This window comes from Larus michahellis, chromosome 13, assembly GCF_964199755.1.
Source record: "Larus michahellis chromosome 13, bLarMic1.1, whole genome shotgun sequence".
In the NCBI taxonomy this organism is placed as follows: Eukaryota; Metazoa; Chordata; class Aves; order Charadriiformes; family Laridae; genus Larus; species Larus michahellis.
The window spans coordinates 2409542-2436381 of record NC_133908.1 but is presented as its reverse complement, the minus strand read 5'-3'; the positions used below and the strand labels follow the sequence as shown (position 1 = coordinate 2436381).

The 26840-nt window shown below is 52.6% G+C and overlaps 1 protein-coding gene across 10 annotated transcripts; it reads left to right on the top strand.

The window, feature by feature from the left end:
* Positions 1 to 1727: 1727 nt before the first annotated feature.
* Positions 1728 to 26419, top strand: EWSR1 (EWS RNA binding protein 1). Of its 10 annotated transcripts, none has more exons than XM_074605845.1 (19): positions 1756 to 1797; positions 2783 to 2896; positions 3476 to 3634; positions 4889 to 4925; positions 5175 to 5226; positions 7478 to 7598; positions 13290 to 13476; positions 14843 to 15010; positions 16082 to 16296; positions 17863 to 18043; positions 20951 to 20988; positions 21580 to 21612; positions 22431 to 22549; positions 23097 to 23226; positions 24014 to 24136; positions 24244 to 24421; positions 24852 to 24949; positions 25412 to 25691; positions 26166 to 26419. In XM_074605845.1, the coding sequence occupies exons 2-19, from the start codon at positions 2884 to 2886 to the stop codon at positions 26203 to 26205; spliced, it is 2172 nt and encodes a 723-aa protein (XP_074461946.1). In that variant the 5' UTR covers positions 1756 to 1797; positions 2783 to 2883; the 3' UTR covers positions 26206 to 26419. The 10 variants fall into 10 exon arrangements, with proteins under 10 accessions (XP_074461950.1, XP_074461949.1, XP_074461955.1 ...); XM_074605846.1 differs by lacking the exon at positions 1756 to 1797 and adding an exon at positions 2352 to 2366; XM_074605852.1 differs by lacking the exon at positions 3476 to 3634 and having other exon boundaries at positions 1745 to 1797; positions 20954 to 20988.
* Positions 26420 to 26840: the final 421 nt, after the last annotated feature.

Genomic DNA, 26840 nt, shown 5'->3' with positions numbered 1-26840 from the left:
GTGGTGGGGTCCCCCGGGGCATCCCCGGGGCTGCCAGCGGGGTGGGATGGGGCCACAGGGAGATGGGCTCCGGTGACCTGGAGGAGACCCAGGGGACACGTGGTGTGCCATGCCACCTGTGGGAACATCCACCCATGGGACACCCACCCACAGCATGCCACCCAGGAGATACCCACCCGTGCCACACCGCCCCTGGGACACCCACGCATGCCATGCTACCCATGGGACACCCACCCACGTCATGCCACCCATGAGATACCCACCTGTGCCACAGCACCCCTGGGATGCCCACCCATGTCATGCCATCCATGGGACACCCACCTGTGTCACACCACCCATGGGACACCCACCCATGTCATGCCACTCATGAGTTACCCATCCACACCATCTCACCCCCGGGACACCCACCTACGTCATGCCACCCATGGGACACCCAACCATGCCACAAAATCCATGGGACACCCACCCTTACCATGCCACCCATGGGACACCTGCCCATGCTACACCACCTATAGGATGCCCACCCATGTCAGGGAATCTATAGGACACCCACCCACGTCATGCCACCCATGGGACACCCACCCATGTCATGCCACTCATGAGTTACCCATCCACACCATGTCACCCCTGGGACACCCACCTACATCATGCCACCCATGGGACACCCACCTGTGTCACACCACCCCTGGGACACCCACCCATGTCATGACATTCATGGGACACCCACCTGTGCCACACCACCCATGGGACACCCACCCACATCATGCCACCCATGGAACACCCACCTGTGCCACACCACCCCTGGGACACCCACCCATGTCATGCCACTCATGGGTTACCCATCCACACCATGTCACCCACGGGACACCCACCTGTGCCGCAACACCCCCAGGACACCCACCTACGTCATGCCACCCATGGGACACCCAACCATGCCACGAAATCAATGGGACATCCACCCTTACCGTGCCACCCATGGGACACCTGCCCATGCTACACCACCTATAGGATGCCCACCCATGTCAGGGAATCTATGGGACACCCACCGGTGCCACACCACCCATGGGACACCCACCTGTGTCACACCACCCATGGGACACCCACCCACACCATGCCACCCATGGGACACCCAGCCATGCCACACGCCGCAGCCCCCCCAGCACCCTCTGTGGCGCAGTCAGGGTGCTGGGGGACACACACACAGGGTGGCAGTGTGGTGGGGTGACATCACACATGATGTCACCCGTGACATCACGCCGTCCCGCACACATTGCGCGGGCAGCGCGTAAGGATCCCAGCGCGGGGATGCCGCACGACACCCGGCTTGGCCCGCAGTGTCACTTGCGCGTGACGTGTGACGCCTGGTGACGTCACGCGAAGCCCTTTGCTGGTGTGTGACGTCAGGAGCGGCCCCGCGCACAGCCGCGTGACGCCGGGCGATGACATCACGCCACCACCCCACGCCCCCTGCTCCGAACGGCTCTTGCGCGACGGTCCCTAACGGCCCCGGACTGTACCATCCCGCAGCCCGACGGGGGGGGGGCAGCGCCCAACGCGGCGGGAGAACCGCCCTCCCGAGCGGCGACCGTCGCGTCCCGAGGCGGCTCCGGTTCCTGGAGGAGGGCGGGGACCGGCGGGGCGGAGCGGGGCGACCTGTCGGTGCGTGGCCGCCCGGCGGCTCCCCCCCCGCCGCCGTTGTGGTACGTGCCGCCGGGGCCGGGCGGCGCATGCGCAGTGCGGGGCGGCGGCCGGACGTTGGGAGCGCGGAGGAGGAAGGCGAGAAAATGGCGTCGACGGGTGAGCGGGGCCGGGGGGGGACGGGCCGGCCCGGGGCCTCCGCCGCGGCGGGAGAGGCTGAAACCGGGCCCGCCTCCCGCACCCGCCGCCGTCGGGCCCGGGCTGAGCTTGGGGCTGAGGGGAGCGGGGCGGGGACGGCGCCTCGGGGCCGGGCCGCGGCCTTATCACGGCGGGGCGAGGCGGAGGGCCCGGGCCTGGGCCTACCCCCGGCGCTGAGGTGAAGGGCTTCGTGGCCCACCTGGCCACCAGCCAGGCCGGGTTCTCCCCAGCACCGCTGTCCTCTCCGGGGGCCGGGACCCTGCGGGCCCTCCCCGGGGTGGCAGTGCCCAGGTTATCTCCGCTGGATGTTTGTTAAAAGGGTGTTTACAACAGCTCCGGCCCCGGCAGGTTCTTTATGCTCTTTCAGGAGATCCCTGCCCTTACTAAAAGCTTCTTGCGTGCCGTCGGCCTTTCTGGTGGCTGTTCAGGGCTGTTTCTGATGCAAATGTGATTTCTTTGAATAAAACCAGCGAAGCGTCGTAGAAGGAAACGTGTTTTTTTCCGCGAGGGCTCCAACTGGATGCGAACAGGTCAAAATTGAGACTTACAACAATGTGGCAGCATCGCGTTTAATGTAGTCTTAAAGCCTAGCAGCCAAAGGTCGGGCCTCTCCGTAAAGGCAAATGTCACGAGCCGTGGCGTGTGAGGGGAATATGACTAATGTCACCTTGGAGAGGTGTTTTTTTTATTTTTTAAAAAAAAAAAAAAAAGTCACTAAAGAAACACATGCCAATGGGATTGTCAAAATGGGGTTTAAAAATACAGCTGTCTTTCCGTTTAATACATGGAAATGTTCTTCCGTGGGAGCTGCTATTTTCGGCTGCGCTATTGTGCTCCTGAGCCTCGTGAAATAGAAGGATGAAGATTAATTTCCCCATGGAAATAAAGGCTCGGAGATGGTTTTAACTAAATGAACCATAATGTATATATTTATTTTTTTTTTTAGCGTTTTTGCCTTAATCTAAATCGGAGCAAATTAAAAGAGAGGGATTACCGGTGAGAAATTGCGAATTCAACACCTGGGTTTGGATTCCTGACACGGGGGAGATGTGGTGTCCAGGTGGGACTGGGGGAAGGCTGCAAGAAGGGTTGTGTGATGGGTGTTTAATTAAAGACCTTGTCCCTAGTTAATTTGGGATGGTGGTGGGTTTCCGGGGGTCTGCCAGCGAGGGATGAAGGTTGGGGAGGTCCGTGCTCAGGAGCCTGGCCTTTTTGCAGCAGCCCGGAGAATTGGTAACCCAACGGGGTGCAGAAAATGACAATTAAATGAGGAGTAGGGAGGTTTTGGTGGCTGAAGGGTGAACAGGCGTGGAAAAGAGGGGGCCGGGATGGAGAAGGGGGTACAGCGAGATGGAGGGGTGCTGGTACGAGGAGGCAGTGGGAGAGCGAAGGTGGCTGGGTATTAATGGCTTTTAACGCTCAGGGTATAGCGGAGCTTAGAGCCACGTGTGGACTGAAAAAAAAAAAAAAGAAAAAAGAGCAGCGCCCCTGAATTTAACAAGTGAGATTTTTCAATATTAAAGATGACAACCTGCAAGGAAAGCAGGAGTGGTGCCAGAGCAGTTTAACAACTTGTGCGGTGCGTCTCGTGGAAGCCTTTGGATAGCAGTTCGGCGTCTTTTTTTTTTTTTGTGCGCAGGATTTCGGTCGTCTTCCTGGTGTACTCGTACTGATTCCTGCGCTCTGGTGCGAGGTCAGAGTAATTTATACCTGCCAAAAATCGCCACCGGAGTCACGGCATTCCCTTTCCTTGGCCATCAACACGCGCCCCAGGGTCTGAGCTCCGGCATCAGCGGAGGGAAGTGCAAAGGAGGAAAAGCTGTGAGCTTATGTAGAGGGGTTAGGAGGAGGAGAGGAAAATTTTATTAGGGGTGAATCCGCGACCTCAAGAAACGGGAGGTTCTGGTGTACAAAACCAGTATTTTCAAAATTATTCCTGGTGCTCCATCACCTTCAGTTGTGAACAGTGTGACAAAGGCATTAAAGCAGTCCTTACAGCCTGGGAATGACTGAAGGCTGTAGGAAGTCATCGGCTGGGTTCCTCAAATTCATAATCTTCAGTTTTCTAACTGAGATCAGCGTACCCTTAGGTGCAATCGCAATAGAAACACTGAAACCTCATCCTGCACGGAACTATTTGGCTCTGCCTGAGAAAAGCTCTACTAACGTCCAGTCAGATGACTTGGCCTGAGCTGCAGATGCGAGCAAGGTCTGAACTCATTCCTGATCCCTCTCCTCGGGACTTTTGTGGTCCCGTGGGAGCTGGAATCTGGCTGGCAAGGTCCGGCCTAAGTGATGAATTCATCGTTTGCTCTAGAAGTTTGGATGGGAACCGGAGTTGCTTGGCGACTTTGAGGGAAAGCGTACATTTAGGAGCTGTAATCATCTCAAATATAGCCTTGTAATTGCCATGTGGACGTATTTTCCATTCCCGCCAGCAGACTAGCGCGGCGTAGATTTTTCTGCTTGGATTTTCAGGATTTCGGTTCTCCTCTAAATCCAGGGCATTGGCGTGGATCGGGGCTTTGGGGAAGGAATTACTGCCGGCTGCCCCGTCTCAAACCCTGCTAGGGGACGAGTGTTAGAACTTTCCAGCCATTTGTTTGAGTCCTTGAAAGTTAAATGGAAAGAGCCAGAGTGAAGCCTGGTGGTTTCTACAGACCCTAAAGCTCAAAACCTGGCCCTTTGAAACCCAAGGCTGGGGGGGGGGGGGGTGTTTCTGAGTGTTGGCCCCAGCGTTTCTTTTGTTCCAAAACAAAACACCCTCCTGCCAGCCCCCTTGGGTGTCATCCAAGGTGGCAGTTAAATTAAAGTGGGGTCATTTGAGATCAAAGTTGCTGCTGCGAACAGCGGTAACAATGAAGGGAAGAGAGGTTTTGTTTCCTTCAAAAAGACTGAAAAAGTGCATTTACCTTACGCCCTTTTGAAACTGGATTTCCAGCGGTTTATAGCAGCTCTTTCAAGCTGCAGGAGGAAATTCCAGCTGCCGTGCTCTTACACTGTTAATTTTGTTAAGCCTTTGTCAACCTTTTTTCCCCTTCTTTTCTTGCAGATTATAGTACCTATAGCCAAGCTGCAGCTCAGCAGGGGTAAGTAGCATTATGGTCTTATCCCCTCTGTTTTAAAAAGATGTAATATAAGTAGATAATAATTGCGCTTTAATCCTAACTCAGGTATGTTTGCAAATCCGATGGTTTTCCTTTAGCTTTTAGATTTCGTATTGCCGTAGTATTTCAGCAGAAATCATTTGGATATGTGAAAATTGCCTTGCGATACGTGTGTTGCACAGGTCAGAAATACGGGGCTGCATTATAAATGTCTTTAAATTCGTTTTACAGCTACAGCGCGTATGCACCTCAGCCAGCTCAAGGATATGCACAGACCACCCAGGTAAAACGCGGGAGGGATTTATAATTGCCGCTGAATCACATGTCTTCCAGTAAACTACGCGGGGCTCTGCCAGCCGCAAAAATTGCTTAGCGGCAACGTCAAAATCTCTCATTAAAAGTTGTCTTGTAGCTCCTGGCGCAGCCTGAGCTGCTTTCTTAAAGTGAAAATAACGTAAACGTCAAGGAGCCTCAGCAGTCCCCTTCTTTGTTAATATATCCGAGCCTAAGGTGGTTGTTGTTGAGAGGGTTGTAAAAGCCGAATTTGGTGGGTGCCTTACCCAGCGGTGTAGGAGAGAAAAACCCCCCCAAAAAAAAGGGAGGAGGGAAATTGCCATTTGTGAGATTGCAGCAGTTGGGCAACGGAGGAGGAGGGAATAGATTTTTTTTTTTTCCCCCTGGAGGTATTGTTGCAAAAACTATTAATACTTTCAGTTGGCTAGACTGCAGAATGATGGTGATCTTTAAGAGCTGAATTAAACGGTGTTTATTTTTAATCCTTAGAATACAAGTTACTAAAACCACATTTGTATACACGCTCTAAGTATGTTTTCAAAGGTAAACTTTTGTCCCTAAAAAGTGATGTAGGTTCATTTTCCCCCGTCTCTCCAGAGAGGGTTTTTGAAGGGAAAATCCTGCTGCCCAAGAGCGTGGCTGTATTATGGAGATGAAAACCTTCACGTTGCCGTGTTGGAGCAGCTTCAAATTGGTTAATTCTGGTTGAGGCAACAGCTTGGCTTTGGTGCTGCGGGGCTGAGCAGGAGCTGCCTCCCTCTGCCTGCTGCTGCCTGCACAGTCCGAGGCAGGTGAGGCTGCGTGAATACTGTGCTTGCTTGTTCCTGCGGCAGGGTAAGGAGGCCCTTTGTGAAAAATATCGGTGTTACAGGTTCAGTCTTGGCATTTGGGTCGGCTTAAATGAAAGTGACGGTGATTTTTTATTTTGAATAAGCATTTTGAGACAGAACAATTGCAAGAACTGCTACCAAACGTGCAGGTTACGCGGAAGGACAAGTGTGAGAACAGAAGGCTTCAACAACATCCTCTCGTGTGAGACCAAAAACAACTCACCGACTAAACTCAGCTGTAGGCAAATAGCCATGGGAGGTTTGCAGCGTTTCCTGCCTCTTCATGTAGTGAGCTTCCACAGACAGTGACGTATTCAGTCTGGTCAGACATTTTCTACTCTTGGTTAAGATCTGTGGCTGAGTTCAGGGAGTCCAGCTTGTAAGTAACACAGGCTTAGATCCCAAAAGGTGTATAAGTTCCAGGTTCCCACAGGAGTCAGTAAATCCCTTTGGGAATCTGGACATTAGGGCTGTGTTCGTGTCGCGCCTTGAGCTGTAGCTCGAGTTTTATCCTAAACCGAACTGCCGGCCGCACGAAGCTGTTGGTGCCTGAAGTTTGGGGTGGGTGGTTCATGGCACGGCACCGAGGTGGCTCTTTAGCGGGTAAAACTGCAGCACCCGCAGCTCTGCGCTAATCCAGCCACCCCGCGCTGCCCGTCAGAGCAGTTAACGCTGCAGTGCTTTCTTCGGGATTGAGCCAGACGATGGGCAGAAGAGGTCCTTTAGCGATAGTCTAGACTGGAAAATGAGCTCCGGGTAAGGTAGGAGTTGAGAGCTGATGTCTTGGAATGCAAAGGCACCGGGATGGGAGTAGCCGTAACCGGAATAGTTTGGTGATGGCAAGCCCTTGGATGCTTCCGCTGATCCCATCCTCAGGTGCCTACATAAGCTCCTGTTTTTCAAATTGTTGGCTGATGGACATGAAGAATATTCAGAATAATTTAATTGAAAGCCTCACTAGGTTTCTTCTAGTGAACACTGAAACAGTTTCACGTTGAAATAACTGGCTTATTTTGCTTCGTGCAGTTCTGCCTTCTGAATAGTCCCACTCCCCGTGTTTCACGTTAGCCCTCGGGAGGTATCTGTGAGTGGTGATGGGTTACGAAGCGCTGGATGCTTTCGTGTGTTGCTTTACATAAAACAGAGATGTGTTGTGAAAATATAAGAGGCTGCCCCGCTGGTACTGGCCTTGAAAAACCGCATTTGTAACTTCATTATAGATCTGAACTGAATTTTGCATTAGCGCCCAAAGTTTCGCAGTAGCCTTGGCTCGATTCTGATTGCTTTCAGTACATCGGGTCACGCAGATCCCTCAGTCTGTGTACATCACCGAAACAGTCTGTGTGTCTCTCTGCGACCCCTGTGAGTCACTTCTCTTCATGAATTAAATTTGTATCGTCTTTGGAGCAGACGTACGGGCAGAGTTACGGAACCTACGGACAACCCACCGACGTCAGCTACACACAGCCCCAGACGACTGCGACGTACGGGCAGACTGCGTATGCAACGTCCTACGGGCAGCCTCCGACCGGTAAGAGCCCCCAGGCCTGCAGGGCTTGACGTGTCCTGGGGAGAGAGTTGAGCTCAAGTCAGCTTTGGGGAACTCCGGCCCAAACCGTACTGAATTCTTCTGGGCAGCTCCGATGTGGAAAGGGCTTCCTTCTTCGAGAGCCTTCCTTGAGTGAAGGGTGGTTTAAAATGATGCGAAGATGCAGGTGGGCTGAAAGGGAGTGAATAAACGTGCCCGTGGAATTTTTCAGGGGACGTTTTGGATGTTGGTTCATGCTGTGGCACTGAGCATGGCTGCAGAGCGTGCTGTGCGTAGGGCAAAGCAAACGCGGGCTGCGCTCCGTGGGAGCTTGTACTCTGGCTGCTCTTGAGAACCCGTGTCCTCAGCACTTCGCTTGCCTGAAAAATCAAATGCGTGGAAGTGATGTGTGCCTGTTCTGATAGTGTACCCTCTACTTTTTGTCTCATGCTTCCCACAGTAGAAGGGACCGGTACAGTCTCTCCTGCTCACTCTTGCATGGAAAATGCTGCCTCATCCTGTCTAAACTTGCCGTGTTAACCCTTTAGGTGTCACTTGGTTTTAGTGCTAAAAACGTCCGACATCAGAGTGCGCGCACACAGTGTCAGTAAGAATTTGCCAGGCTGCGGTGCTCTTTGTCATCTCCATGGCGCTGTAAGGTCTCCAAGTAACGCGCTTTATGGATAAACTTCCTGAGCACTAATGACAGCCATGAGGAGACGTTTCGGGTGAATCTAACCCCATTGTGCTACCATTTCCTAAAGGGTGAACAGCGTGGTTAGTCTCGTCCAGACGTCCTGACCAGCACCTTTGCATGTTCCGTGTTGTTGGATTTCCAGTGCAGGCGCGTATGTCACATGTTCAGTAACGCCCTGTAAACTATTCCGATGCGTGCTCTTTGAACTGGAGTTTTGTACGTACGTCTGAATGTCTGAAAGAAACTATTCCGGTATATTTAGACTGAATATTCAGGAGTCTTTGAAAAAGAAAATGGATTTTCCTCCGAGGAGTGCCTTGGGTGCCGTTTTCTGCCGCTTCATCCTTTGCTATGAGAGACATTATAAATGTCTATTAGAGTGGGAGCTTTCTTAAATACTTCCCAAAGCAAGGGAATCCCAGAACAGGTAGGCAATCGGGTATCTGGCCTCTGGGGAAATGCTTCACAAGGAAGAGGTGGAGAGAAAATCTTATGCTGTAGTCTATCCACTTATACGGCATTTAAAATACTGAACATCTTTACACCGATGAGGAAAATTTCTGCCTGGCAGTTAGCGCGTGTCCTGCGGAGTGAGAGCCAGTACCCTTTAGCCAGCGTTGCTGCGGGTTATCTACGGGGTTTTTTCCTCTCATTTAAAAGTATACGGACATACATTGGCAGCAAAAAGGATTTGTAGACTTTCAAAATTCCTTTCTTAGGAATGTTTGAGTCCTTTAATCCTTACTACAGACTCCACTCCTGCAGGGGTCACAGGAAGTTGCGCTGTTTATGTTTTTGCTTGTCCCTGAAGAGTATATTTGCTGGAGGAATAATAATATTAGACATCTTTTCTGCACAGCTTCTTTTTTTTTTTTTTTTTTTTAGGGAAAAAAAAAAAGCTTCACTTTCTTTTCATCAGAAAAGAAAAAGAAAACTCAGGAAGTGGTCAAGCCAAAGATCGTATCAGACCCTCGAGGGCGATTTGCCTCAGTCCGCGTAGCGTTGGTTTGTGGCAGCACTTTTGATGTTATTCTCCAGGCAGAGTGCCAGCTTGTATTTATTCTCCCTACACCTGCCTCTCCTTGAGGAGCTGGAGCTGTGCAAATGAGACTGGGAGTGCTGAAAGCCTGTCTCCCGCTCTCCCGTCTCTGCCTTTCATACGAAATAAAGCCCGGGGTGTTGCCTGGGGTGTACATCTTTATGCCCTAAGAGACGTGCAGTTTTTATGGTTTAATCTCAGTTTCTTTTTCCTAGGCATCGCCTCTTTGTAGCAGAGGAATGCTTGCAATTACTTAAAAGCAAAGTGTCTTTTTTTGTCTTAAAGCCTGGTTTTTGGGGTGAGATACTGTTGCGGTCAGGGAAATCCAAATCCTGTGCAGATAACACCCTCTTGGGACTCTGCAGGAATGGCAGAAGCGGTTCCTCTGCATCGCCTCAAGCTTCAGATGAGGGTTTTAGCCTACCCGGGGACCTTTCTGTCCCAATTACTCTGCCGTCCAGCCTTGCGGTGACTCCTGGGCTGCCCGAGGTGAGAGTTACTGCCCAATTTGTGCTTCTTCCTTCCCCAAGGCTGTAGGAAAAGGTGGCTCGGAGTCACCCTGGTGGTTTATTACGGAGAAGAGGGGTTCGGGAGCCGGCGGGCTCCTCTGCAGCTCCCCAGACGCCAACTGGATTAGGGGATTAATCGGCAGCGTCAGATCTGTGGTCACGGTTTGCTCTTTAATCACTGTGGTGTATAAGCATGAATTACAAGAGTAAATAAAGAGCTGCATCTGTTACGGTTATTGGCTTTCTGATAACAATGTCATTTGGGGGCAAAAACATCGTTTCAAATGTCCAAGTGTGAATCTCCTTCGAGTAGCTAAGTGGGAAGTGCTCTCTAAAGACAGCCAGCCCCCACTTCTCTTTTCACCTGTGAAATTTAGGGCTATATTGATTTTATTCTGATGTTTTCAGAATGTGAAATGAACATTCCCATAGCTGTCTGGGGTGTTTCAGGTAGCCTCTGCGTCCCCTTCTCCAGCCCCTCACTGGTAGAAGATATACATGCCAAACAGGAGCCGGCTCTCTCTGGGCACGCAGACCCCCTGGGTAGCTTTTAATGCTGCTTGCATCAGAGAGGAGCCTCCAAAAACTGCTCCTAGCTAACGTGATGCCTGCTTGTTTCAGAATAAGTCTCTTTGAATCCAGTATTTTCAGTTGATGAGGACCAAATCCTGCAAGCTTCCCCTCCGCCTGAAGAATTCCTAGACTTCAGTAAGGGTTTTGCTTGCAGGCGAGGAAACTGAGCGACATAACTGGACGTAACGCAGGTTATCAGAGTTCTTCTGTTACCTTCTGCTTGCAGTAGCTGTTTTGCAGACTCACCGTTTACCTTCCTGACTGGCAGGGGGAGGCGAGAGGAGTCATGCAATGCAAATGCCCCCCTCAAAAATACAGCCCTCGAGGATTTTCGGAGTACCTGAACTAAATTGTTGAAAGGAAAATGTAGAGCAGCGGGATGTTAAATTGCTGCCTTTGCTTTCTTTGGTACAAACCCTTCCTGCTGAGCACACTCGCACAAGGGAACTGCTCCATCTAGAGCTGAAGCATTAAAATTCAGGATTTTTTTTTTTTTTTTTTCCTCCCTTTTAATCTGTTGACCAGTGCGGAGCCAGGTGTTAGCAAACCTGCTCGCTTGCTTGATGGGAGAGGTTGGTGCTGCCAGTAACAGCACCGAGAAAGGGGGCCCAGATGTAGGGGGACCACCCCATGGCTCTGAGTGACAAGAACAGCCCAGGGCAAGGCTGTGGCTTCAGCAGCACTTACTGCAGGCTGTACTTATGCAAACAGCAGGCTTTTTTAGTATGTGGTCAGGCCTCCGCCGGTTTAAATAAGGATTCCTTTAACTTCTGATGGCTGTGCTCTCTGTGGAAATGCCTTGGTGGCTCACATATAAGTGTTTGGACTGTTTAAATTTGTCCGAGGCTCTAAAAATCATGCTTATTTTTTCCTGTTCGGCATAGAATCATAGAATCGCCTAGGTTGGAAGGGACCTTTCAGATCATCTAGTCCAACCATCAACCTAACGCTGACAAAAACTATATCTGTAAGCACTATGTCTACTCGTCTTTTAAATACCTCCAGGGATGGTGCCTCAACCATTTCCCTGGGCAGCCTGTTCCAGTGCTTAATAACGCTTTCAGTGTAAAAATTTGTCCTAATATCCATCCTAAACCTCCCCTGGCGCAACTTGAGACTGTTTCCTCTTGTCTTAAATGTCATCGTCGCATTCACCCCGTTCAGCAACACACTGAGCAGGACTTTACTTTTCGGAGAACAAAAAGGAATAAGGACCGTGAAAACTGATTTGCTAGTGATTCGTGCGAGTTATTTCCTGGTGGGAGACCAGTTTACTCTCTGGCTTTCGTGTTTCCAGGTTGCCAGCCCCGCGATGTGGCCACCAGCCTGTGGCCTTCAGCAGGAGGGTGGTGGCGTGGCAAGTCGGGGGGGCGAAGGGCAGGAGGAAGGAGGCTTGTGGGAGCAGAGTGGGGGGGTTTAGAAAGGCTCTTGAAGGTGACAAGAGTGGACGGGCTCGTGTCCCCTTCATCAAGATCTTGAAGCTAACCATAAAACTCAAGAGCGTCGCTCGGGACAGAAAGCTGAAGTTTGGGTTTTTAACTGTTGTGCTTTGCAAACTTCCTCTTTTCAGTTCTCTTCCTCTTTACTCGGTGATTCAGGCAGCCGTCGGGAAGGGTCCTGATTTTGTAGCAGGGACAGCGAGATGTGGAAGTCCTGCGGTGCTTTGGGAGGGCACCCTATATTCTGCTGGAAGTACATTTGTTTTGCAAATTAGGGAATTGAAATAAAAAAACCACAGCGCAATTTGCCCAAAATGCTGTGTAATTAGAAGGAAGACTACGTCCCAAGTGTCGTATGTTTATTAAAAATAAGAAGCAATGGAGAAGCTGTTATCTTAATTGATGCAATTAAAATCACATCAACAAGACTGAGACCAGTTGGCTGCTCTTTGGCAATCAATGTTTTATATTTTTAGGAAATCAGCTTTTGCTAGCAAAAATTTTAATTGATACTTTTTCATGCAAGTCTCCGTTTCTTCATTTGCGAACCTGCTCGCAAGGTTCTTAACTATAAAAAGCCACCGTGTTGATGCCGGGTTTACAGTTCACCTTAGTGACGAGCCAAATGGTCGGCTAAATTATACGGCGGCGGCTGCTGGGAGGACTAGTTTAAATGGAGCTGTTTGGGGCTCTTGGATGTTCTTGTAAAATTGTTCAGAAATAAATGTATGAGCTCGAAGCTTTTTACCTAAACCAAACTGAAATTCTAAGAAAATCGCAGCTACATAAAACATCAGGAGCTACCTTATGCGTCTGGTTTTGACCTTTCTCTTAAGTTGAAGTAAATGTAAAGTGCTTTTCTTTTGTTTCCAGGATTACTGATTTAAAATAAGACTTTAAGGGGCTCAAATAATAAGGGGCTCAAAAAGACCTGTCAGGTCAGCCTGGTGCTGGTTTGTGCTTTTATTTTTCAGAAAAGCTGAAAGGATGGGACCGTACTTCTTAAATCGATTGGATTTCTTTTACTTTAGGGCTGACAGGAGCTTTGTTTAGTCTCCCTGTGTTCAGAAGAAGCTGCATGCGTCGGCTTGCCCTCTGTGTGCTTTATTACATTAGCTGTGAGCTTCGCTTGCTGTAAACAAACAGCCTTTGGATGCTGATTGAAGGGTGGCTTCCAGAAAGCTCCCTGGCTTGCGGTTTTTGGATGGTGAGGGTAAAGCCGGGGCTGTAGGCTGAGGCTTCCCAGGGCAGGGGGTTTCTCTGAGGAATGGGAAGGGGCGGCGTTGGGTTCGTTCAGCATTTTCAGGTGATCTGTGATATTTTTGCAGTGGTAAAATCGGTGCTGTACCCGAGGTCTGATAAAGCGTCAACAGAAGCGCAGTAGCCTGCAATGTTATGAGTGAAGGTCGCCGGAGTAATCGTTGCTGTCTGTTGTAGGTTATACCGCCCCGACTGCCCCCCCGGCGTACAGTCAGCCCGTCCAGGGGTACGGCACAGCCGCCTACGATACCAACACTGCTACGGTTACCACCACCCAGGCTTCTTACGCAGCACCGTCCGCTTACGGCACCCAGCCCGCCTACCCAGCCTACGGGCAGCAGCCAGCAGCGTCCGCTCCCCCAAGGTAACGTCGGGCTCCTCTCTTCCTCCGAAGGCTGGGTTTGCTCACCCAGCTCACCACCAGCCGGACTGGGGCTCGCTGGTTTTGCTTAGGCTTCTTTCTCTGCCTGTTGTGCATGAGCTTTGCTCTTGCTGCACCCGATGCCGTCGCGTTTCAGGGCTGGGGGAAGCGGCGTAGGTAGGTTCCGCTCCGGCAGGGTGAGTCAGCGCTGTTCCTGGGAGATGCGGAGAGCAACCAAGCAGCAAAAATGGGCTCTTGACTCACCACGTAGAACAGAAAAAGGACCAGTCTGATCTGATCCTGAGTCACAGGGTCAGGCAGGATACTCTTACGTACTGTGACTTCTGGAGTGGGTTCACATGCTGAAAACAATTTCCTTTTTAAATCCCTTGTGTCTGGGCACTCTCAATAGTATATTTAGTTTAATTGTTTGCTCAGGATAGGAAAGTTTCAGAATACATAATGGAAACTTGCTTAGTAGTGAGTAAAAACTGCTTTATTCGTTTACCTGATGTTTGTAGCAACCACTCCAGTAAGGAAAGGCGGAGCCTGGCACAGCTCGGTCCGTGTCTGTCAGAGTAGACTTTAAGTATGAATCCTGACATCATTTAAAATATTTTTTTCCCAGCTTGTACAACAAAAGTAGCTTAACTGTGATGAACACTTCGAGATTATGAACAGTATGGGGCAAATACAAAAGGAGACATGCGAGTCACATGCGAAGTGTTCTCTTTCTTTTCAGGCCTTGAGAGTTAATACTAAACATCGAATCATAGAATACTTTGGGTTGGAAGGGACCTTTAAAGGTCACCTCGTCCAGCCCCCAGCATCCTTTCCCTTTCATCGGAGAACGTGTGTGGGGCAATATCTGCTTGCACTGGATTCTACACCAAACAATGGTGCATTTAACTGACAACATTTCTGGCTGTTTTCGAGCTAATCGTTTCCAAGCGTTGTGTAAAACCAGCTTGAGCGGCGGGGCGGTGCTGCTGCCCGCTCTCCTGCCTGTTTCACATCCTCGACTTGATTCTAGAGCCAAAGTCTAAATCCCCTGCCTTCGATTTCGGGATGCAGCTGGTGAACAGAAGTTGTAGTACTCTGTGCTCCCTGTTCAGGATGCTGCACGGGCCTTTCCTGATGGCAGGGGACTGTGCGAATACCCAGTCAGCAGGTGCTAAAATATTTAGTGTTTAATGAGCATCTATAAGCTGCTGCCAGAGTGATGGACACCGGTGTGGGGCCAGTTCGTACTCTACCCAAAGAAATTGGTAGTGCCGTTCTGTCTAGGGGGGATTTCTGAGCACTTCCGCTGCTACCAGAGGTGGGGGTTTGCACCCATGTTTCCTTCTTGTTCCATATTGCCCCGTAGACCCCAGGATGGCAGCAAACCAGCAGAGACCAGCCAGCCGCAATCGAGTACGACAGGCTACAGCCAGCCCAGCCTCGGGTATGGACAGAGCAACTACAGCTATCCTCAGGTGCCTGCCAGCTACCCCATGCAGCCGGTCACCGCACCTCCCTCCTACCCTCCTACCAGGTAACTCTCCCGGCAGGCCGAGCCTCGTGCAGCTGGTGTCGGAATTTCCAGGTTAGCTTGGGGAAGAGGGGTTTTCTCAAGGGATTTTAAAAAAAAAATAGGTGTAAAAGGAGGTTTGGTGTCCTGGGAGGAGGGAGGTGTCGTTCTTGTTGGGGCACTTCTTGTCACGGGGAAGATGCAGCTATCACAGAATGGTCAGGGTTGGAAGGACTTTCAGAGATCTTCCAGTCCAACCGCCTGCCAGAGCAGGGTCACCCAGAGCAGGTTCACAGGAACTCATCCAGGCGGGTTTGGAATGTCTCCTGGGAAGGAGACTCCACAGCCCCTCTGGGCAGCCTGTGCCAGGGCTCTGGCACTGTCAAAGTAGAGAAGTTTTTCCTTGTGTTGAGATGGAATTTCCCGTGTTCCAGTTTGTGCCCATTGCCCCTTGTCCTGTCGCTGGGCACCACTGAAATGAGTCTGTCCTCATCCTCTTGCCACCCGCCCTTTAGATATTGATAAGATATTTATGAGCTATGATTGAGTGCATAAGTGTCTCTGCGGACACACCTGCGATAGCAAGGCAAAACAATGACAAATGTTTTTAAGAAATTTCCCAGATGTGGAGTGTGTCACAGTGATCTTTTGCTGCCTCCTCGCACGTGGCTTTGACAACAAGCTCACCTCTTCCCCTCAGCTGTCTTACGCTTCTAAAGTATATGTTCTGAAATTCTCAAAGCCTGAGATGCTCGAAGGAGGAACTGTATTATTATCTATCAGCTAAAAATATTTCAGTGCCAAGGCAGAAAGGGAGACCGTTACCTGCGTTGCACTGATGTTGGCCCTGGCACTTCTGCTTTTTTCTGGAGGTATGACTAAATTCTGAACGGTGGCATGGATTTTGCTTTGAGCAGTCGACCAGGTTTGTCTCCTGCCACCAGACCAGCCTCCGTAGGGTGACTCACCTTTTTAAATGGTTTACACCAGTACACATGGCTTATAATTGCATTACCTTCGTGTGTGAGCCACTTCTGCAGCCTCATGCGCGTTCCCAGGGAATTGGCTCATCTTTCCAATGCTTTTGTCTTACAGCTATTCCTCCACACAGCCAAGCAGTTACGATCAGAGCACTTACTCCCAGCAGAGCACCTACGGGCAACAGAGCACCTACGGACAACAGACCAGCTATGGCCAGCAAAGCAGCTACGGGCAACAGCCGCCCCCGACTAGTTACCCGCCCCCGACCGCATCCTACAGCCAGGCCCCGAGCCAGTACAGCCAGCAGAGCAGCAGCTACGGTCAACAGAGTGAGTGTGCTCAGCGGAGCCGCCTTCTTGGGGAGGAAAAGCTCTGTCTGCCTTGGCCTTGCGGGGTGGGCTGGCTCTGAAGGGGGCTCGGCGTTACTTTGGGTCTCCAAGCTTGCAGCTGTGTTGAAGGGAGAGCGTGCCGTAGCTGGGTTTTGCCCTTTCTCACTGAAAAACGGCTTGCCTGGGGCAAATCGTGATACTCCCCTCAGCGCGGCGAAGGTGAACGGGTGGTTGGAAAACACAGAAACGCAAAGTAACTGCTGTGGCTGGAGCAGGCAAGACTTGGTGTAAACGATTCTGTTTGGCCAGTCCTGCAGAGGTCGGAGTGGTAGGGCCTCATGGCAGGTTTGATTCTGCAAACGGAAAGCAGCGCCTCTCTCCTTAAATTAACGCTGTTGCTGTAAGCGCTGTAGCAAACGGTTGTCATAGAATCATAGAATCGCCCAGGTTGGAAGGGACCTTTAAAATCGAGTCCAACCATCAACCCAACACTGCCCAAACCACCACTAACCCGTGTCCCTCAGCACCGCGTCTGCCCGGCTTTTAAATACTTCCAGGGATGGTGATTCAGACACTTCCCTGGGCAGCCTGTTCCAATGTTTAATAACTCTTTTGGTGAAGAAATTTTCCCTAATATCCATCCTAAACAGAATCACAGAGTCGTAGGGTTGGAAGGGACCTCTAGAGATCACCCAGTCCCACCCCCTGCCAGAGCAGGGTCACCCAGAGCAGGTGGCACAGGAACGCCTCCAGGCGGGGTTGGAATGTCTCCAGAGACGGAGACTCCACCACCTCTCTGGGCAGCCGGTGCCAGGGCTCTGCCACCCTCACAGCAAAGAAGTTCCTCCTCATGTTGAGATGGAACTTCCCATGGTCAAGTTTGTGCCCGTTACCCCTTGTCCTGTCACTGGGCACCACTGAGAAGAGCCTGGCCCCATCCTCCTGACACCCACCCTGGAAGTATTTATAAGCGTTGATAACGTCCCCCCTCAGTCATCTTTTTTCCAGACTAAACAGACCCAAATCCCTCAGCCGTTCTTCATAAGAGAGATGTTCCAGTCCCCTCAGCATCTTGGTAGCCCTTTGCTGTCCCCTCTCCAGCAGTTCCCTGTCCTTCTGGAACCGGGGAGCCCAGAACTGGACCCAGCACTCCAGGTGTGGCCTCCCCAGGGCAGAGCAGAGGGGGAGGATGACCTCCCTCCACCTGCTGGCCACGCTCTTCTTGATTGATGTCCCCCAGGATGCCATTGGCCTTCTTGGCCACCAGGGCCCATCGCTGGCTCATGGGCATCCTGTTGTCCCCCAGGACTCCCAGGTTTCTTCCCACAGAGCTGCTCTCCAGCAGGTCACCCCCACCCTGTCCTGGTGCGGGGGGTTATTCCTCCCCGGCTGCAGCACCCTCCACTCGTCCTTGTTGAACCTCCCCTGGCACAACTTCAGGCTGTTTCCTCTTGTCCTGTCACTTGTCATGATTATGTTCCGGTGCTGGAGGCAGGTTAAGGGGCTTAAAAAGGGAACAGGCAGCTTCGACCCACTCTCTGACGTTTTTATTACAAAATTCCTCAGGCTCATTCCGTCAGGACCATCCTAGCAGCATGAACGTATACGGACAGGAATCCGGAGGCTTTTCAGGCCCAGGAGAGAACCGGAATATGAGCGGCCCTGATAACCGGGGCAGGGGAAGAGGGGGATATGATCGCGGAGGCATGAGCAGAGGTGGGCGGGGAGGAGGACGCGGTGGAATGGGGTAAGAGCAAATCTTTTCTCCTTTTATCTAATTCTGTTTTACCCATAGGATTTGAAATGAAAAGAAGGGACTGAAAGGTTGACATTCCCAACGGTACTTCCATGGAGAACATCTCCATAGCAGCATTGCTTCTAATCCATGGAAATATTATCCTAGGGGAAACAGGAGCAGGATCTACTTTTTTCTGTCCTGCAGCTGGTTGGGCCCCAGGGGTGGGGGGGATTTAGGGGTATTGCTCAACCTGGAACTTTCAGCTCCCTTCATGGTCACGCAGAGGTGAAATCCTCGGCGGGGTTTAACAGTAACTCCGGATCGAACACACACAAACCTTCCGCCAGGTCCAGGAGTCACTCCCTGTGCCTCGGTAGTGGGGATCTTGAGAGTTCAGGTATGTAACAGGGCAGAAGCCTGCTGTGAGCCCCGTGTCACGCCGTCAGCCTCTTCACCTCGGCAGTAGCATGCAGAGCTACGCCTGTAAGCGTACGCCCGGGGCAGATTGCTGCCGGCGAAGCCATGACTCTGAGTGGCCAGAACACTTAGAGCTTGGTTGGAACGTGAAAAAAGACCCTGAGAAAGTAAAAGAGATCTGGCTTGGCTCCCAGGACCGCTCCCCCTCGGAGCTTTCAGGTGGTCTAAACCAGTTTGGCCATTTTAACTGATGGCAAAATCTGGTTTGGTAAACCTGTGCCTTCAGGTCGGCAGTGTGTCTGCCTGTCCGTGATGTTTATTAGCGGTGAGGAAGGAGAACTAATCCCAAAGGCTCCTAAGAGAAGGAAAACGTAGCTTTGTGTGTGTTCCGTCCCTTCACACCGTCGTTCAGAGCTATGCAGAGTGTCCCTAGGTGCACGCTGGAGACGTGGCGTGGGATGCGCGGTGCCCAGCCCTGCTGCTCGGCAGGGCAGCCGGAACTGCAGCTCCTTCTCGAAAGGCAACTTCTTAAGGCGTTTTACAACCTGGTGGCAACCAGAGTTTGGCAATCGATAGTCCCATTCTGCATAGCTCTGTCGAAATGAATTGAAGTGGCATGAAATCTTTATCGGAGAAATACAACTACCGGTGTATGGAAATAGAAGAAAAAGACCGGCTTGTGTTGGAACGCAACTGGTTTGAATTGGCTCGAGTGGAACAGAGTTCCGTGGTTCTGCATAAAGATTTCACCCATGATGTATTTATCGCTAACGGTTTTTTAAGTAGATGTAGGCACCTGAAATATCTATCATCACATCTTAAAATTTCTAGCCCCTTCGGAGCTTCTCATGCAAAAGATTTGTCACCTGCCTCTTGATTTCGCACCCCTTAATCCGAGCTGAAATTGCGTACGTAGCGATTTCCGCCCGACTAGACCGTTACAAAGGGTCCCCTGCTTTATGGACGTAGACTTTCTGCTGTCCGTAGAAAAGGGGGCCTTCCTTTGAACGCCAAAGGGGCAGGTAGGGGAACTCGGCCCTTCTTATCATGCTGTGGTGATGGATTTCAGTGTCTCCGGCAGGTAAGGAGCTCGATGTTATTAACGTGCCCTTTTTCATTGCCTCAATTATTTTATATTTTCATTGGCTGTTAAACATGGAAACTTTTTAACATGCTTTGTCGCATTTATATGCTACAGGTTACAAAGTGAGAGCCTTGTATACACTTCAATACTTAAAAAGTACCCGTACTCAGTACTCAGCCGGCAGCATAATGAAAAGTGGGACTAGACACGGTGTCCATATGGAGAGGAAAAATATACATAGAATATTTTTAACCAAATGTATTCATTGTATAAATGGAATCCTTCTGTAACTTTGGTAACTGCATACTTGTTGTTTGGTAATAAAACCAGAGGAGGTATACTACTTTAGAATTGTGTAACGTTAAAAAGTGTAAACGTATGTGTTTAAAAAGAGAGACATTACGTAAATGGTGTGTACTTTAACGAAAGGAGGCAAAGCTGCATGCAACAGCTTGAAACTGTGTATTGACAACTTTTCCCCCCCCCCCAGTATTAGAGGTGCAATACTTGCTAGAAAATAGGCGGTGCTCTCCCTCCTCTGCTCCTCGCCTTCCAACCAGCTTTGGGTCTCGCCGAAAAGAGCGAGAAACCTCCAAATCGTCCTTTTTTCAGGTGGCATTTTCCTAATTAAAGCGGCGCTTAGAAAGCAGCCTGAGCTTTCGCCGAAAGCTGCGGCCGTCAGTTGGCGTTGGCACGTGCCGCAATCTGCCGTGCTGGGCTGTGTCCACAAAGCTGCACCCCAGGCCTTCGAGCCCCCGCTGTATTCTGTAAGTCCTCCCTCCGCAGAGACTTGTTCAATCCAGTAGCGACCTGAATGTATGGCTTTCTACCGAGGTTTTCTTTTTTTTTTTTTTTTTTAGCGGAAATGTCAAGCTGAACTGTGTTGTAGGTAATCGCGTATGGTTGTCTCCTACCTTTTTGAACTGTTAATGTCAGGGACCCGCGGGCTCGTTTCGCTCTCCTGCTGCGAGAGGCTGAGGGTGCACCTTTATGTACACACAGAGGGGAGGGAGTTGACCAGCGAACGACCTCGCGATTGCTCGGAAGCAAAAGCCCGATTTATAACGCTTGAAAAACCTATATATATATATTTTTTTTTTATTATTATTATTATTATTTTTTTTTTTTTTTTTTTTGGCCAAGTATTGCACTGATAATACCCGTACGAGCCATGCCGAGGGTACCGACAGCAAAGTGGTGTCTAAAACCAGAGAAGCGAGGTTGCGTTATATGTAAAAGGAAATTTGAGCGAGCTGCCCTGAAGAAAGGCCTAGTGCCGAGATGAGAGAGAGAGAGACAGATGCATTGTTTGGAGATGTTTAGCCAGTGCCCTTCTTCCCAGTGAGCCGCAGAGGCTCAGAGCGGTACTGGCTTTGTAAAGGGAAAGGCCTTCATTTCTTCGTTTATCCCCCCAGCAGCGCTGGAGAGCGAGGTGGCTTCAATAAGCCTGGTGGTAAGTTTTTGAGCATTACAATGGATAGTGTTAAAAAAAAAAAAAAAAAAAAAAAAAAAAAAATTTGCAGTCAGTTTTTAGAACAAAAGTGTAATTTTTATTAGTTTTAAGTGGTTAAAATGACGTATGCAACAAGACTGTAATGGGTACTGCCGGCGATGCCTAGGGGTACGCGGTTACAGGACACAGGGTAACGTGGACGAATTGAGCAACCACTTCTGTAATTTGGGGGAAATAAATGGTTTGGCTTTAATAATATTTTTTTTTTTTTTTTTTTTTTTTTTGTAAAGTAACTTTTTATTAATGACTGTTAAAACTAATTGGCCTGGTAGAGAGGAAAAAAAAAAAAAAAAGGAAAAAAGGAAAAAAAAAAAGCGTACTAGCGGTTAATGGTTTGAAAGGCTGCTAAAAATAGCAAACCGATCACCAAGTAAAAAGGTGCATTGCTGATGTTTTTGCAATGCGGGTCAATTTGAGTTTAACCAGCGCCGTGGAACGGTGGTTATAAGTAGATAGCGTTGTGTGTGTCGGTTCTTCGGCCTGCAAGGCCTGCACTAACACGCCTTCTTGTGATTCTTTCCCGACTGGCAGGACACATGGAAGAAGGACCTGACCTTGATTTAGGTAATTCCCAATAACCGCTCTCTCCTGACCCCGTTGAAATTGAGAATTCTGTGACCGGTTTCCGCTCCGGATGAGGGCCGCAGCCACGGGGAAGACGGAGCACCCCCCCCCCCGGCGCGTCCTTCCGTAGGGACGAGAGGATGCTCCCCCGTTCGCAGTCTTTTTCTGGCCATTTCATTTATTTCTCGATTCTCGATTCATCAGAACGGCCGGACTGGTGGAAAAAACCGCGTGTCTTTGGGAGATGCTTCTCTGCGGGAGCTGGGGGGGCTTTTGCGGGGGGGGTTCGTTGGTTCAGCACACAGCCCTTTTTCAGGCAGCCTTAGCCCGGAGCTTGTACGCGCTGGTCCAGCAGCCTTCTCTCGTGCCACCGCTGGCCCGTGGCCGTGCGGCTCTTTCCTTCCTGCTGCGCAGGCGCCGCTGGAAGTTGTGTGTCAGCTTCCAGGAGCGGCACCTTGCAGCGGAAAGGCGCGGGGGGGGGGTGGGGGGCGGGGTGGATGTCCCTGTGTGGGAGCCCGAAGAACAGGAAGGTTTTTCCTCGCAGCTGGGATGTCTCCCGTCAGGAGCGAGGGGTGTAACGGCGCGGTTCTGCCGGCGCTGGGTGGGCGCGGGTGTCTGGACGCAGCGCAGCCCGGCTCTCGGCTCCTCCCCGCTCTCGGCGCCGGGGTTTTCGGGTCACTTCATAAATTATACGCTCGTGGAGAGCGAAGCCGCGGCTGGCTGGGGTTGGGGACAGGGATGAGGTGATGAAAAGCGCTCCCTTCTGTTGTATCGCTGCCTTCCCCCTCCCTCCAGTGACACCGTCAATTGTCTCCTAGGCCCACCTATGGACCCAGATGAGGACTCGGACAACAGTTCAGTTTATGTGCAGGGACTCAATGATAATGTGACCCTGGAGGAGCTGGCGGACTTCTTCAAACAGTGCGGTGTCGTCAAGGTGAGAAGGACCACGCGAGCGCAGGTCGGCCTCCGGCTGGCGGGGCACGAGGGGAAGGGATTGCCCACCTCCTCCCTGCCCCGCGGCTGTCTCCACGCGTAGCCCTTCCGTCTCCAGGTCTCTGGCTTGGTAGGGTGACCACAGCCTGGTGGCCTTCCCCTGTAGCTCAAGCCTTCCCAAAGGACCTTTGCAGGGTTTGTCCCTCATCGGCGTGATGAGGCGGGTGGAAGCGCCAGCGTTTACAGGGGCGGAGGAAACGCGCCTCTGCGCATCTGGTGGGACATGTGGCGGCGGGGAGAGGGAGGGGGATGCGGGGAGGCCGTAGGTCAGTCCTTGCGCGCGGGAGGAGCACAGCGCTGTTCTGGGCCCGTTCCTTCCCTCCTTGGGTCGGCTGGGCCGTAGGTGCCACCCGTGGTAAGCCAGAGGGGCCCTTTCTTCTTGCCCAAGTGGCAAGTTGTCTCAAGGCAAAAGCAGAACAAAGGAGAGCAAATCCCCGCTCAGCTTACGGGGAGACGTGACTCGAGGTGACGTTTTGCTGTCCCGGTAGATGAACAAGAGGACTGGGCAGCCCATGATAAACCTCTACATCGACAAAGAAACCGGCAAACCGAAAGGTGACGCCACGGTGTCTTACGATGACCCGTCTACCGCCAAAACAGCCGTGGAATGGTTTGATGGTGAGTAGGTGGGGGGGGTGAGTTGGGATGGAATCGCCGCGTGCTCCATTTCAAAACTGAATTCTTGTCCGGCCGAAGCCAGCGTTTCCCTCCCCGGTGCGCGGAGGATCGTAGGCATTTAAGGTTAGCTCCGGGCGGCCAGGCTTTTGCCGAAGAAGTTCCTGGTTTTAGCTGGAACAGATAAGCGCGGTGCTTGGGTTGCGGTCGTCCTTAGTTTGCCCAGGCTTCCGTCACCTGCTGTAGAATCACGGAATCGCTTTGCTCGGAAGAAACCTTTCAGGTCATCGAGTCCAACCGTTAACCCAGCACTGCCAAACCCACCGCTAACCCCCGTTCCTCAGCACCGCGTCTGCCCGGCTTTTAAATACCTCCAGGGATGGCGACTCCGCCACTGCCCTGGGCAGCCTGTTCCAGTGTTTGGTGTAGAAATTATTCCTAATATCCATCCTAAACCTCCCCTGGTGCAACTTGAGGCCATTTCCTCTTGTTCCCTGAGAGAAGAGACCGACCCCCCCCCTCACTACACCCTACTTCCTGGAGCTGTAGGGAGTGAGAAGGTCTCCCCAACCTCCTTCTCTGCCCGTCTCCTGGAGATACCCGTGATAGACGCGCCGTCTCCTGCGGCGGGGCTTTATCGCAGGTGGAATTTTGCCTTTTCGCTGTGTTTGACGCTTGGGTCAAGTTTTCCCTGTGATGATTGACGCGGGGCAGTTGCGTGCGATACCGGGGTGCGTTGGACACCCTGGGGCACACGGTGACGCTCTGGCCCTTGTATCCCTCCTCCTAGGGAAGGATTTCCAGGGGAGCAAGCTCAAGGTGACCCTGGCGCGGAAGAAGGGCCCCATGAACAGCCTGCGGGGCGGGATGCCCCCTCGGGAGCAGCGGGGAATGCCCCCCCCTCTCCGCGGAGGTAAACTCCACCCCCCCCCCCACCCCCCAGGAGCTCAGCGCCCGCTGAGCTGCGCCCTGTCCTCCCTGGGCGGCATCTCCCGGGATTCACCGAGCTTTTCCTTGCAGGGCCGGGGGGACCCGGTGGCCCAGGGGGTCCCGGTGGCCCCAGCGGCCCCATGGGCAGGATGGGAGGCAGAGGTGGAGACAGGGGTGGCTTCTCCTCAAGAGGACCACGGGGATCCAGGGGAAACCCCTCCGGCGGCAGCGTCCAGCACCGAGCCGGTGACTGGCAGTGTCCCAATCCGTGAGTACCCGCAGCGTCCCAATCCGTGAGTATCCCACGCCTCGCAGCTGCTGCCACCTCGCTGGTCACTCCCGCGCAGTGACAGCGGCCGTCTCTCACCGCAGAGCGCCGAGGGGGCGCTTCGGTCTGAGGTGCTGGCCGGGATAAATAGGCTTTTCCCAAAATAACTTGCGGGACCTTCCGAGGGAGTTCCTTTCTCCCATCCGGAGCAGGGGGGAGCGGGCTGGTGTCGCTGCCTGCGGGGCTGGGGCTGAAGGAGTGGCCTGGCCACCCCCTCCGCAGGCTGGGTAAGCTGGGCTGATGCACCTGCCCCGGGGTCCTGCTCACCAGCTTTGGTGTCCCCTCTCCTGCCGACGGCCAAGCAGCAGTTCCGAATGTTATCCAGCCAGGAATGCCATCCCGATCTTTGCTAACTGGCATTTCTACCCAGGGGATGCGGAAACCAGAACTTCGCCTGGAGAACGGAGTGCAACCAGTGCAAAGCTCCGAAACCAGAAGGGTTTCTCCCCCCGCCTTTCCCCCCTCCAGGTGGGTGTGTGGTAGGTTCACGGCGGGGCTGGAGGCAACCGGTTCCCAGCGAGCCGGGGCTGGGGCTCCTCAGGGAGCGGCTCTTTCCAGCCCTGGGAGCTGCGGGGGCTTCATCCCTCCTTCAGCTGTGAAGCGGAGCCTGGGACGGCTCTTCCCGCTCTCCCTCCTGCACCTTCCAGCCCATCCGGAGCTGCCCAGGCTCCTCCTTGGGGCTCTCCAGCGCTTTTTGGTTCCCCAAAGCACCACTTTCACCTCATTAAGCAGCATCCTCTTAACGAGCCTCGTCTCTCCTGGCTCTGGAGGAGAAGCGTTGGTTGCCCTCGGGCTTCCCAACGGCTCCGGGATCTTCTCCCATTCGTGGTGCCGGAGCTGGGATGCGCCGGGTCCAGCGGGGCAGGGTTTGGGGGGGCTGGCGGAGCATCTCCCCTTGGCTGGCTCTGAGGGTCTTCTCCTCTCGCCCAGGCGGAGACCGTGGGAGAGGCGGCCCCGGGGGGATGCGAGGCGGACGCGGAGGTGGCCTCATGGACCGCGGGGGACCCGGTGGCATGTTCAGAGGTGGCCGCGGTGGAGATAGAGGGGGATTCAGAGGAGGCCGGGGAATGGATCGAGGTGGCTACGGAGGAGGCGGCCGGCGAGGAGGAGGAGGAGGAGGAGGCCCTGGGGGCCCCCCGGGACCCCTGATGGAGCAGATGGGAGGCGGAGGCAGAGGCGGGCGGCGCGGAGGACCAGGAAAGATGGACAAGTACGTATTGCGGGGGGGGCGGGCAGGGAGGGGAGAGACCCTGATGGGGTGACAGAGGCATTGGGGAGGGAGGGGGGGGTGGCACTGGGGGCCTCCGCACCTTCCCCTGGGGGACTAGGGCGGGTTTGGGTGATGGGGTGAGCAGCTGGGGGGGCAAATGGGTGATGGGATGAGCGAGTTGGGGGGTGAGCGGGTGATGGGGCGAGTGGGTCGGGGGGTGAATGGGTGATGGGATGAGTGGGTCGGGGGGGCGAGCGGGTGATGGGGCAAGTGGCTGGGGGGGCAAGCGGGTCAGGGAGTGATGGGGTGAGTGGGTTGGGGGGGGCAAGTGGCTGGGGGGGTGAATGGGTGATGGGGTGAGGGGCTGGAGGGGGCAAGTGGGTGATGGGGCGAGGACCCTTCCCCATCCCGGGGGGGGGTGGCCCGGGGGTGCCGCGACTGACCCCTGCTCTGTCCCTCTCCCTCCACCCTCAGGGGCGAGCACCGCCAGGAGCGTCGAGACCGGCCCTACTAGAGCCGCATCCCCCCCCCCCCGGCCCCCCCGCAGAGCTGCATTTACTACCAGATTTATTTTTTAAACCAGAAAAGGAAAAAAACAAAAAAAAAAAAAGTTTTAAATTTATAATTCCATATTTATAATGTTGGCCACAACATTATGATTATTCCTTGTCTGTACTTTAGTATTTTTCACCGTTTGTGGAGAAACATTAAAACCAAGTTGAAGGGTAGCGTGCCGAGTTATCTTTTTTTTTTCCCCTCTCTCTCCCCCCCCCCCTTTTTCTCTTTCAAAAACGGTTGTTTAACAAAAACGAAGCCCCCCCGCGTTCCCCCCCCCGCCCGTCGTGAGCATGCTGTGCGCCAACCCCGGGGGCGGCGCTGAACTGTAACGCTGTTAATGGTTGTGATGGTTTTTCTTTTTCTTCTCTCTTTTTTTTTTTTTTTTTTTAAATAAAATAATAAAATTCCCGCTGTTTATAACCGAACCCACTTCTGGCCTCTCTTGAAGAGCATCCCTGCCCCGGGGGCTGGGGGGGGGGGCGGGGGGGGGAGAAGGGGAGGGGGGGGGGTGGCCTTGCGTGTGTGACCCCCCCAACAAGGGAGGGACCTTCCCGGTGGAGGGTGGGGGGGGCCGGATCCGTCCCCGCCCGC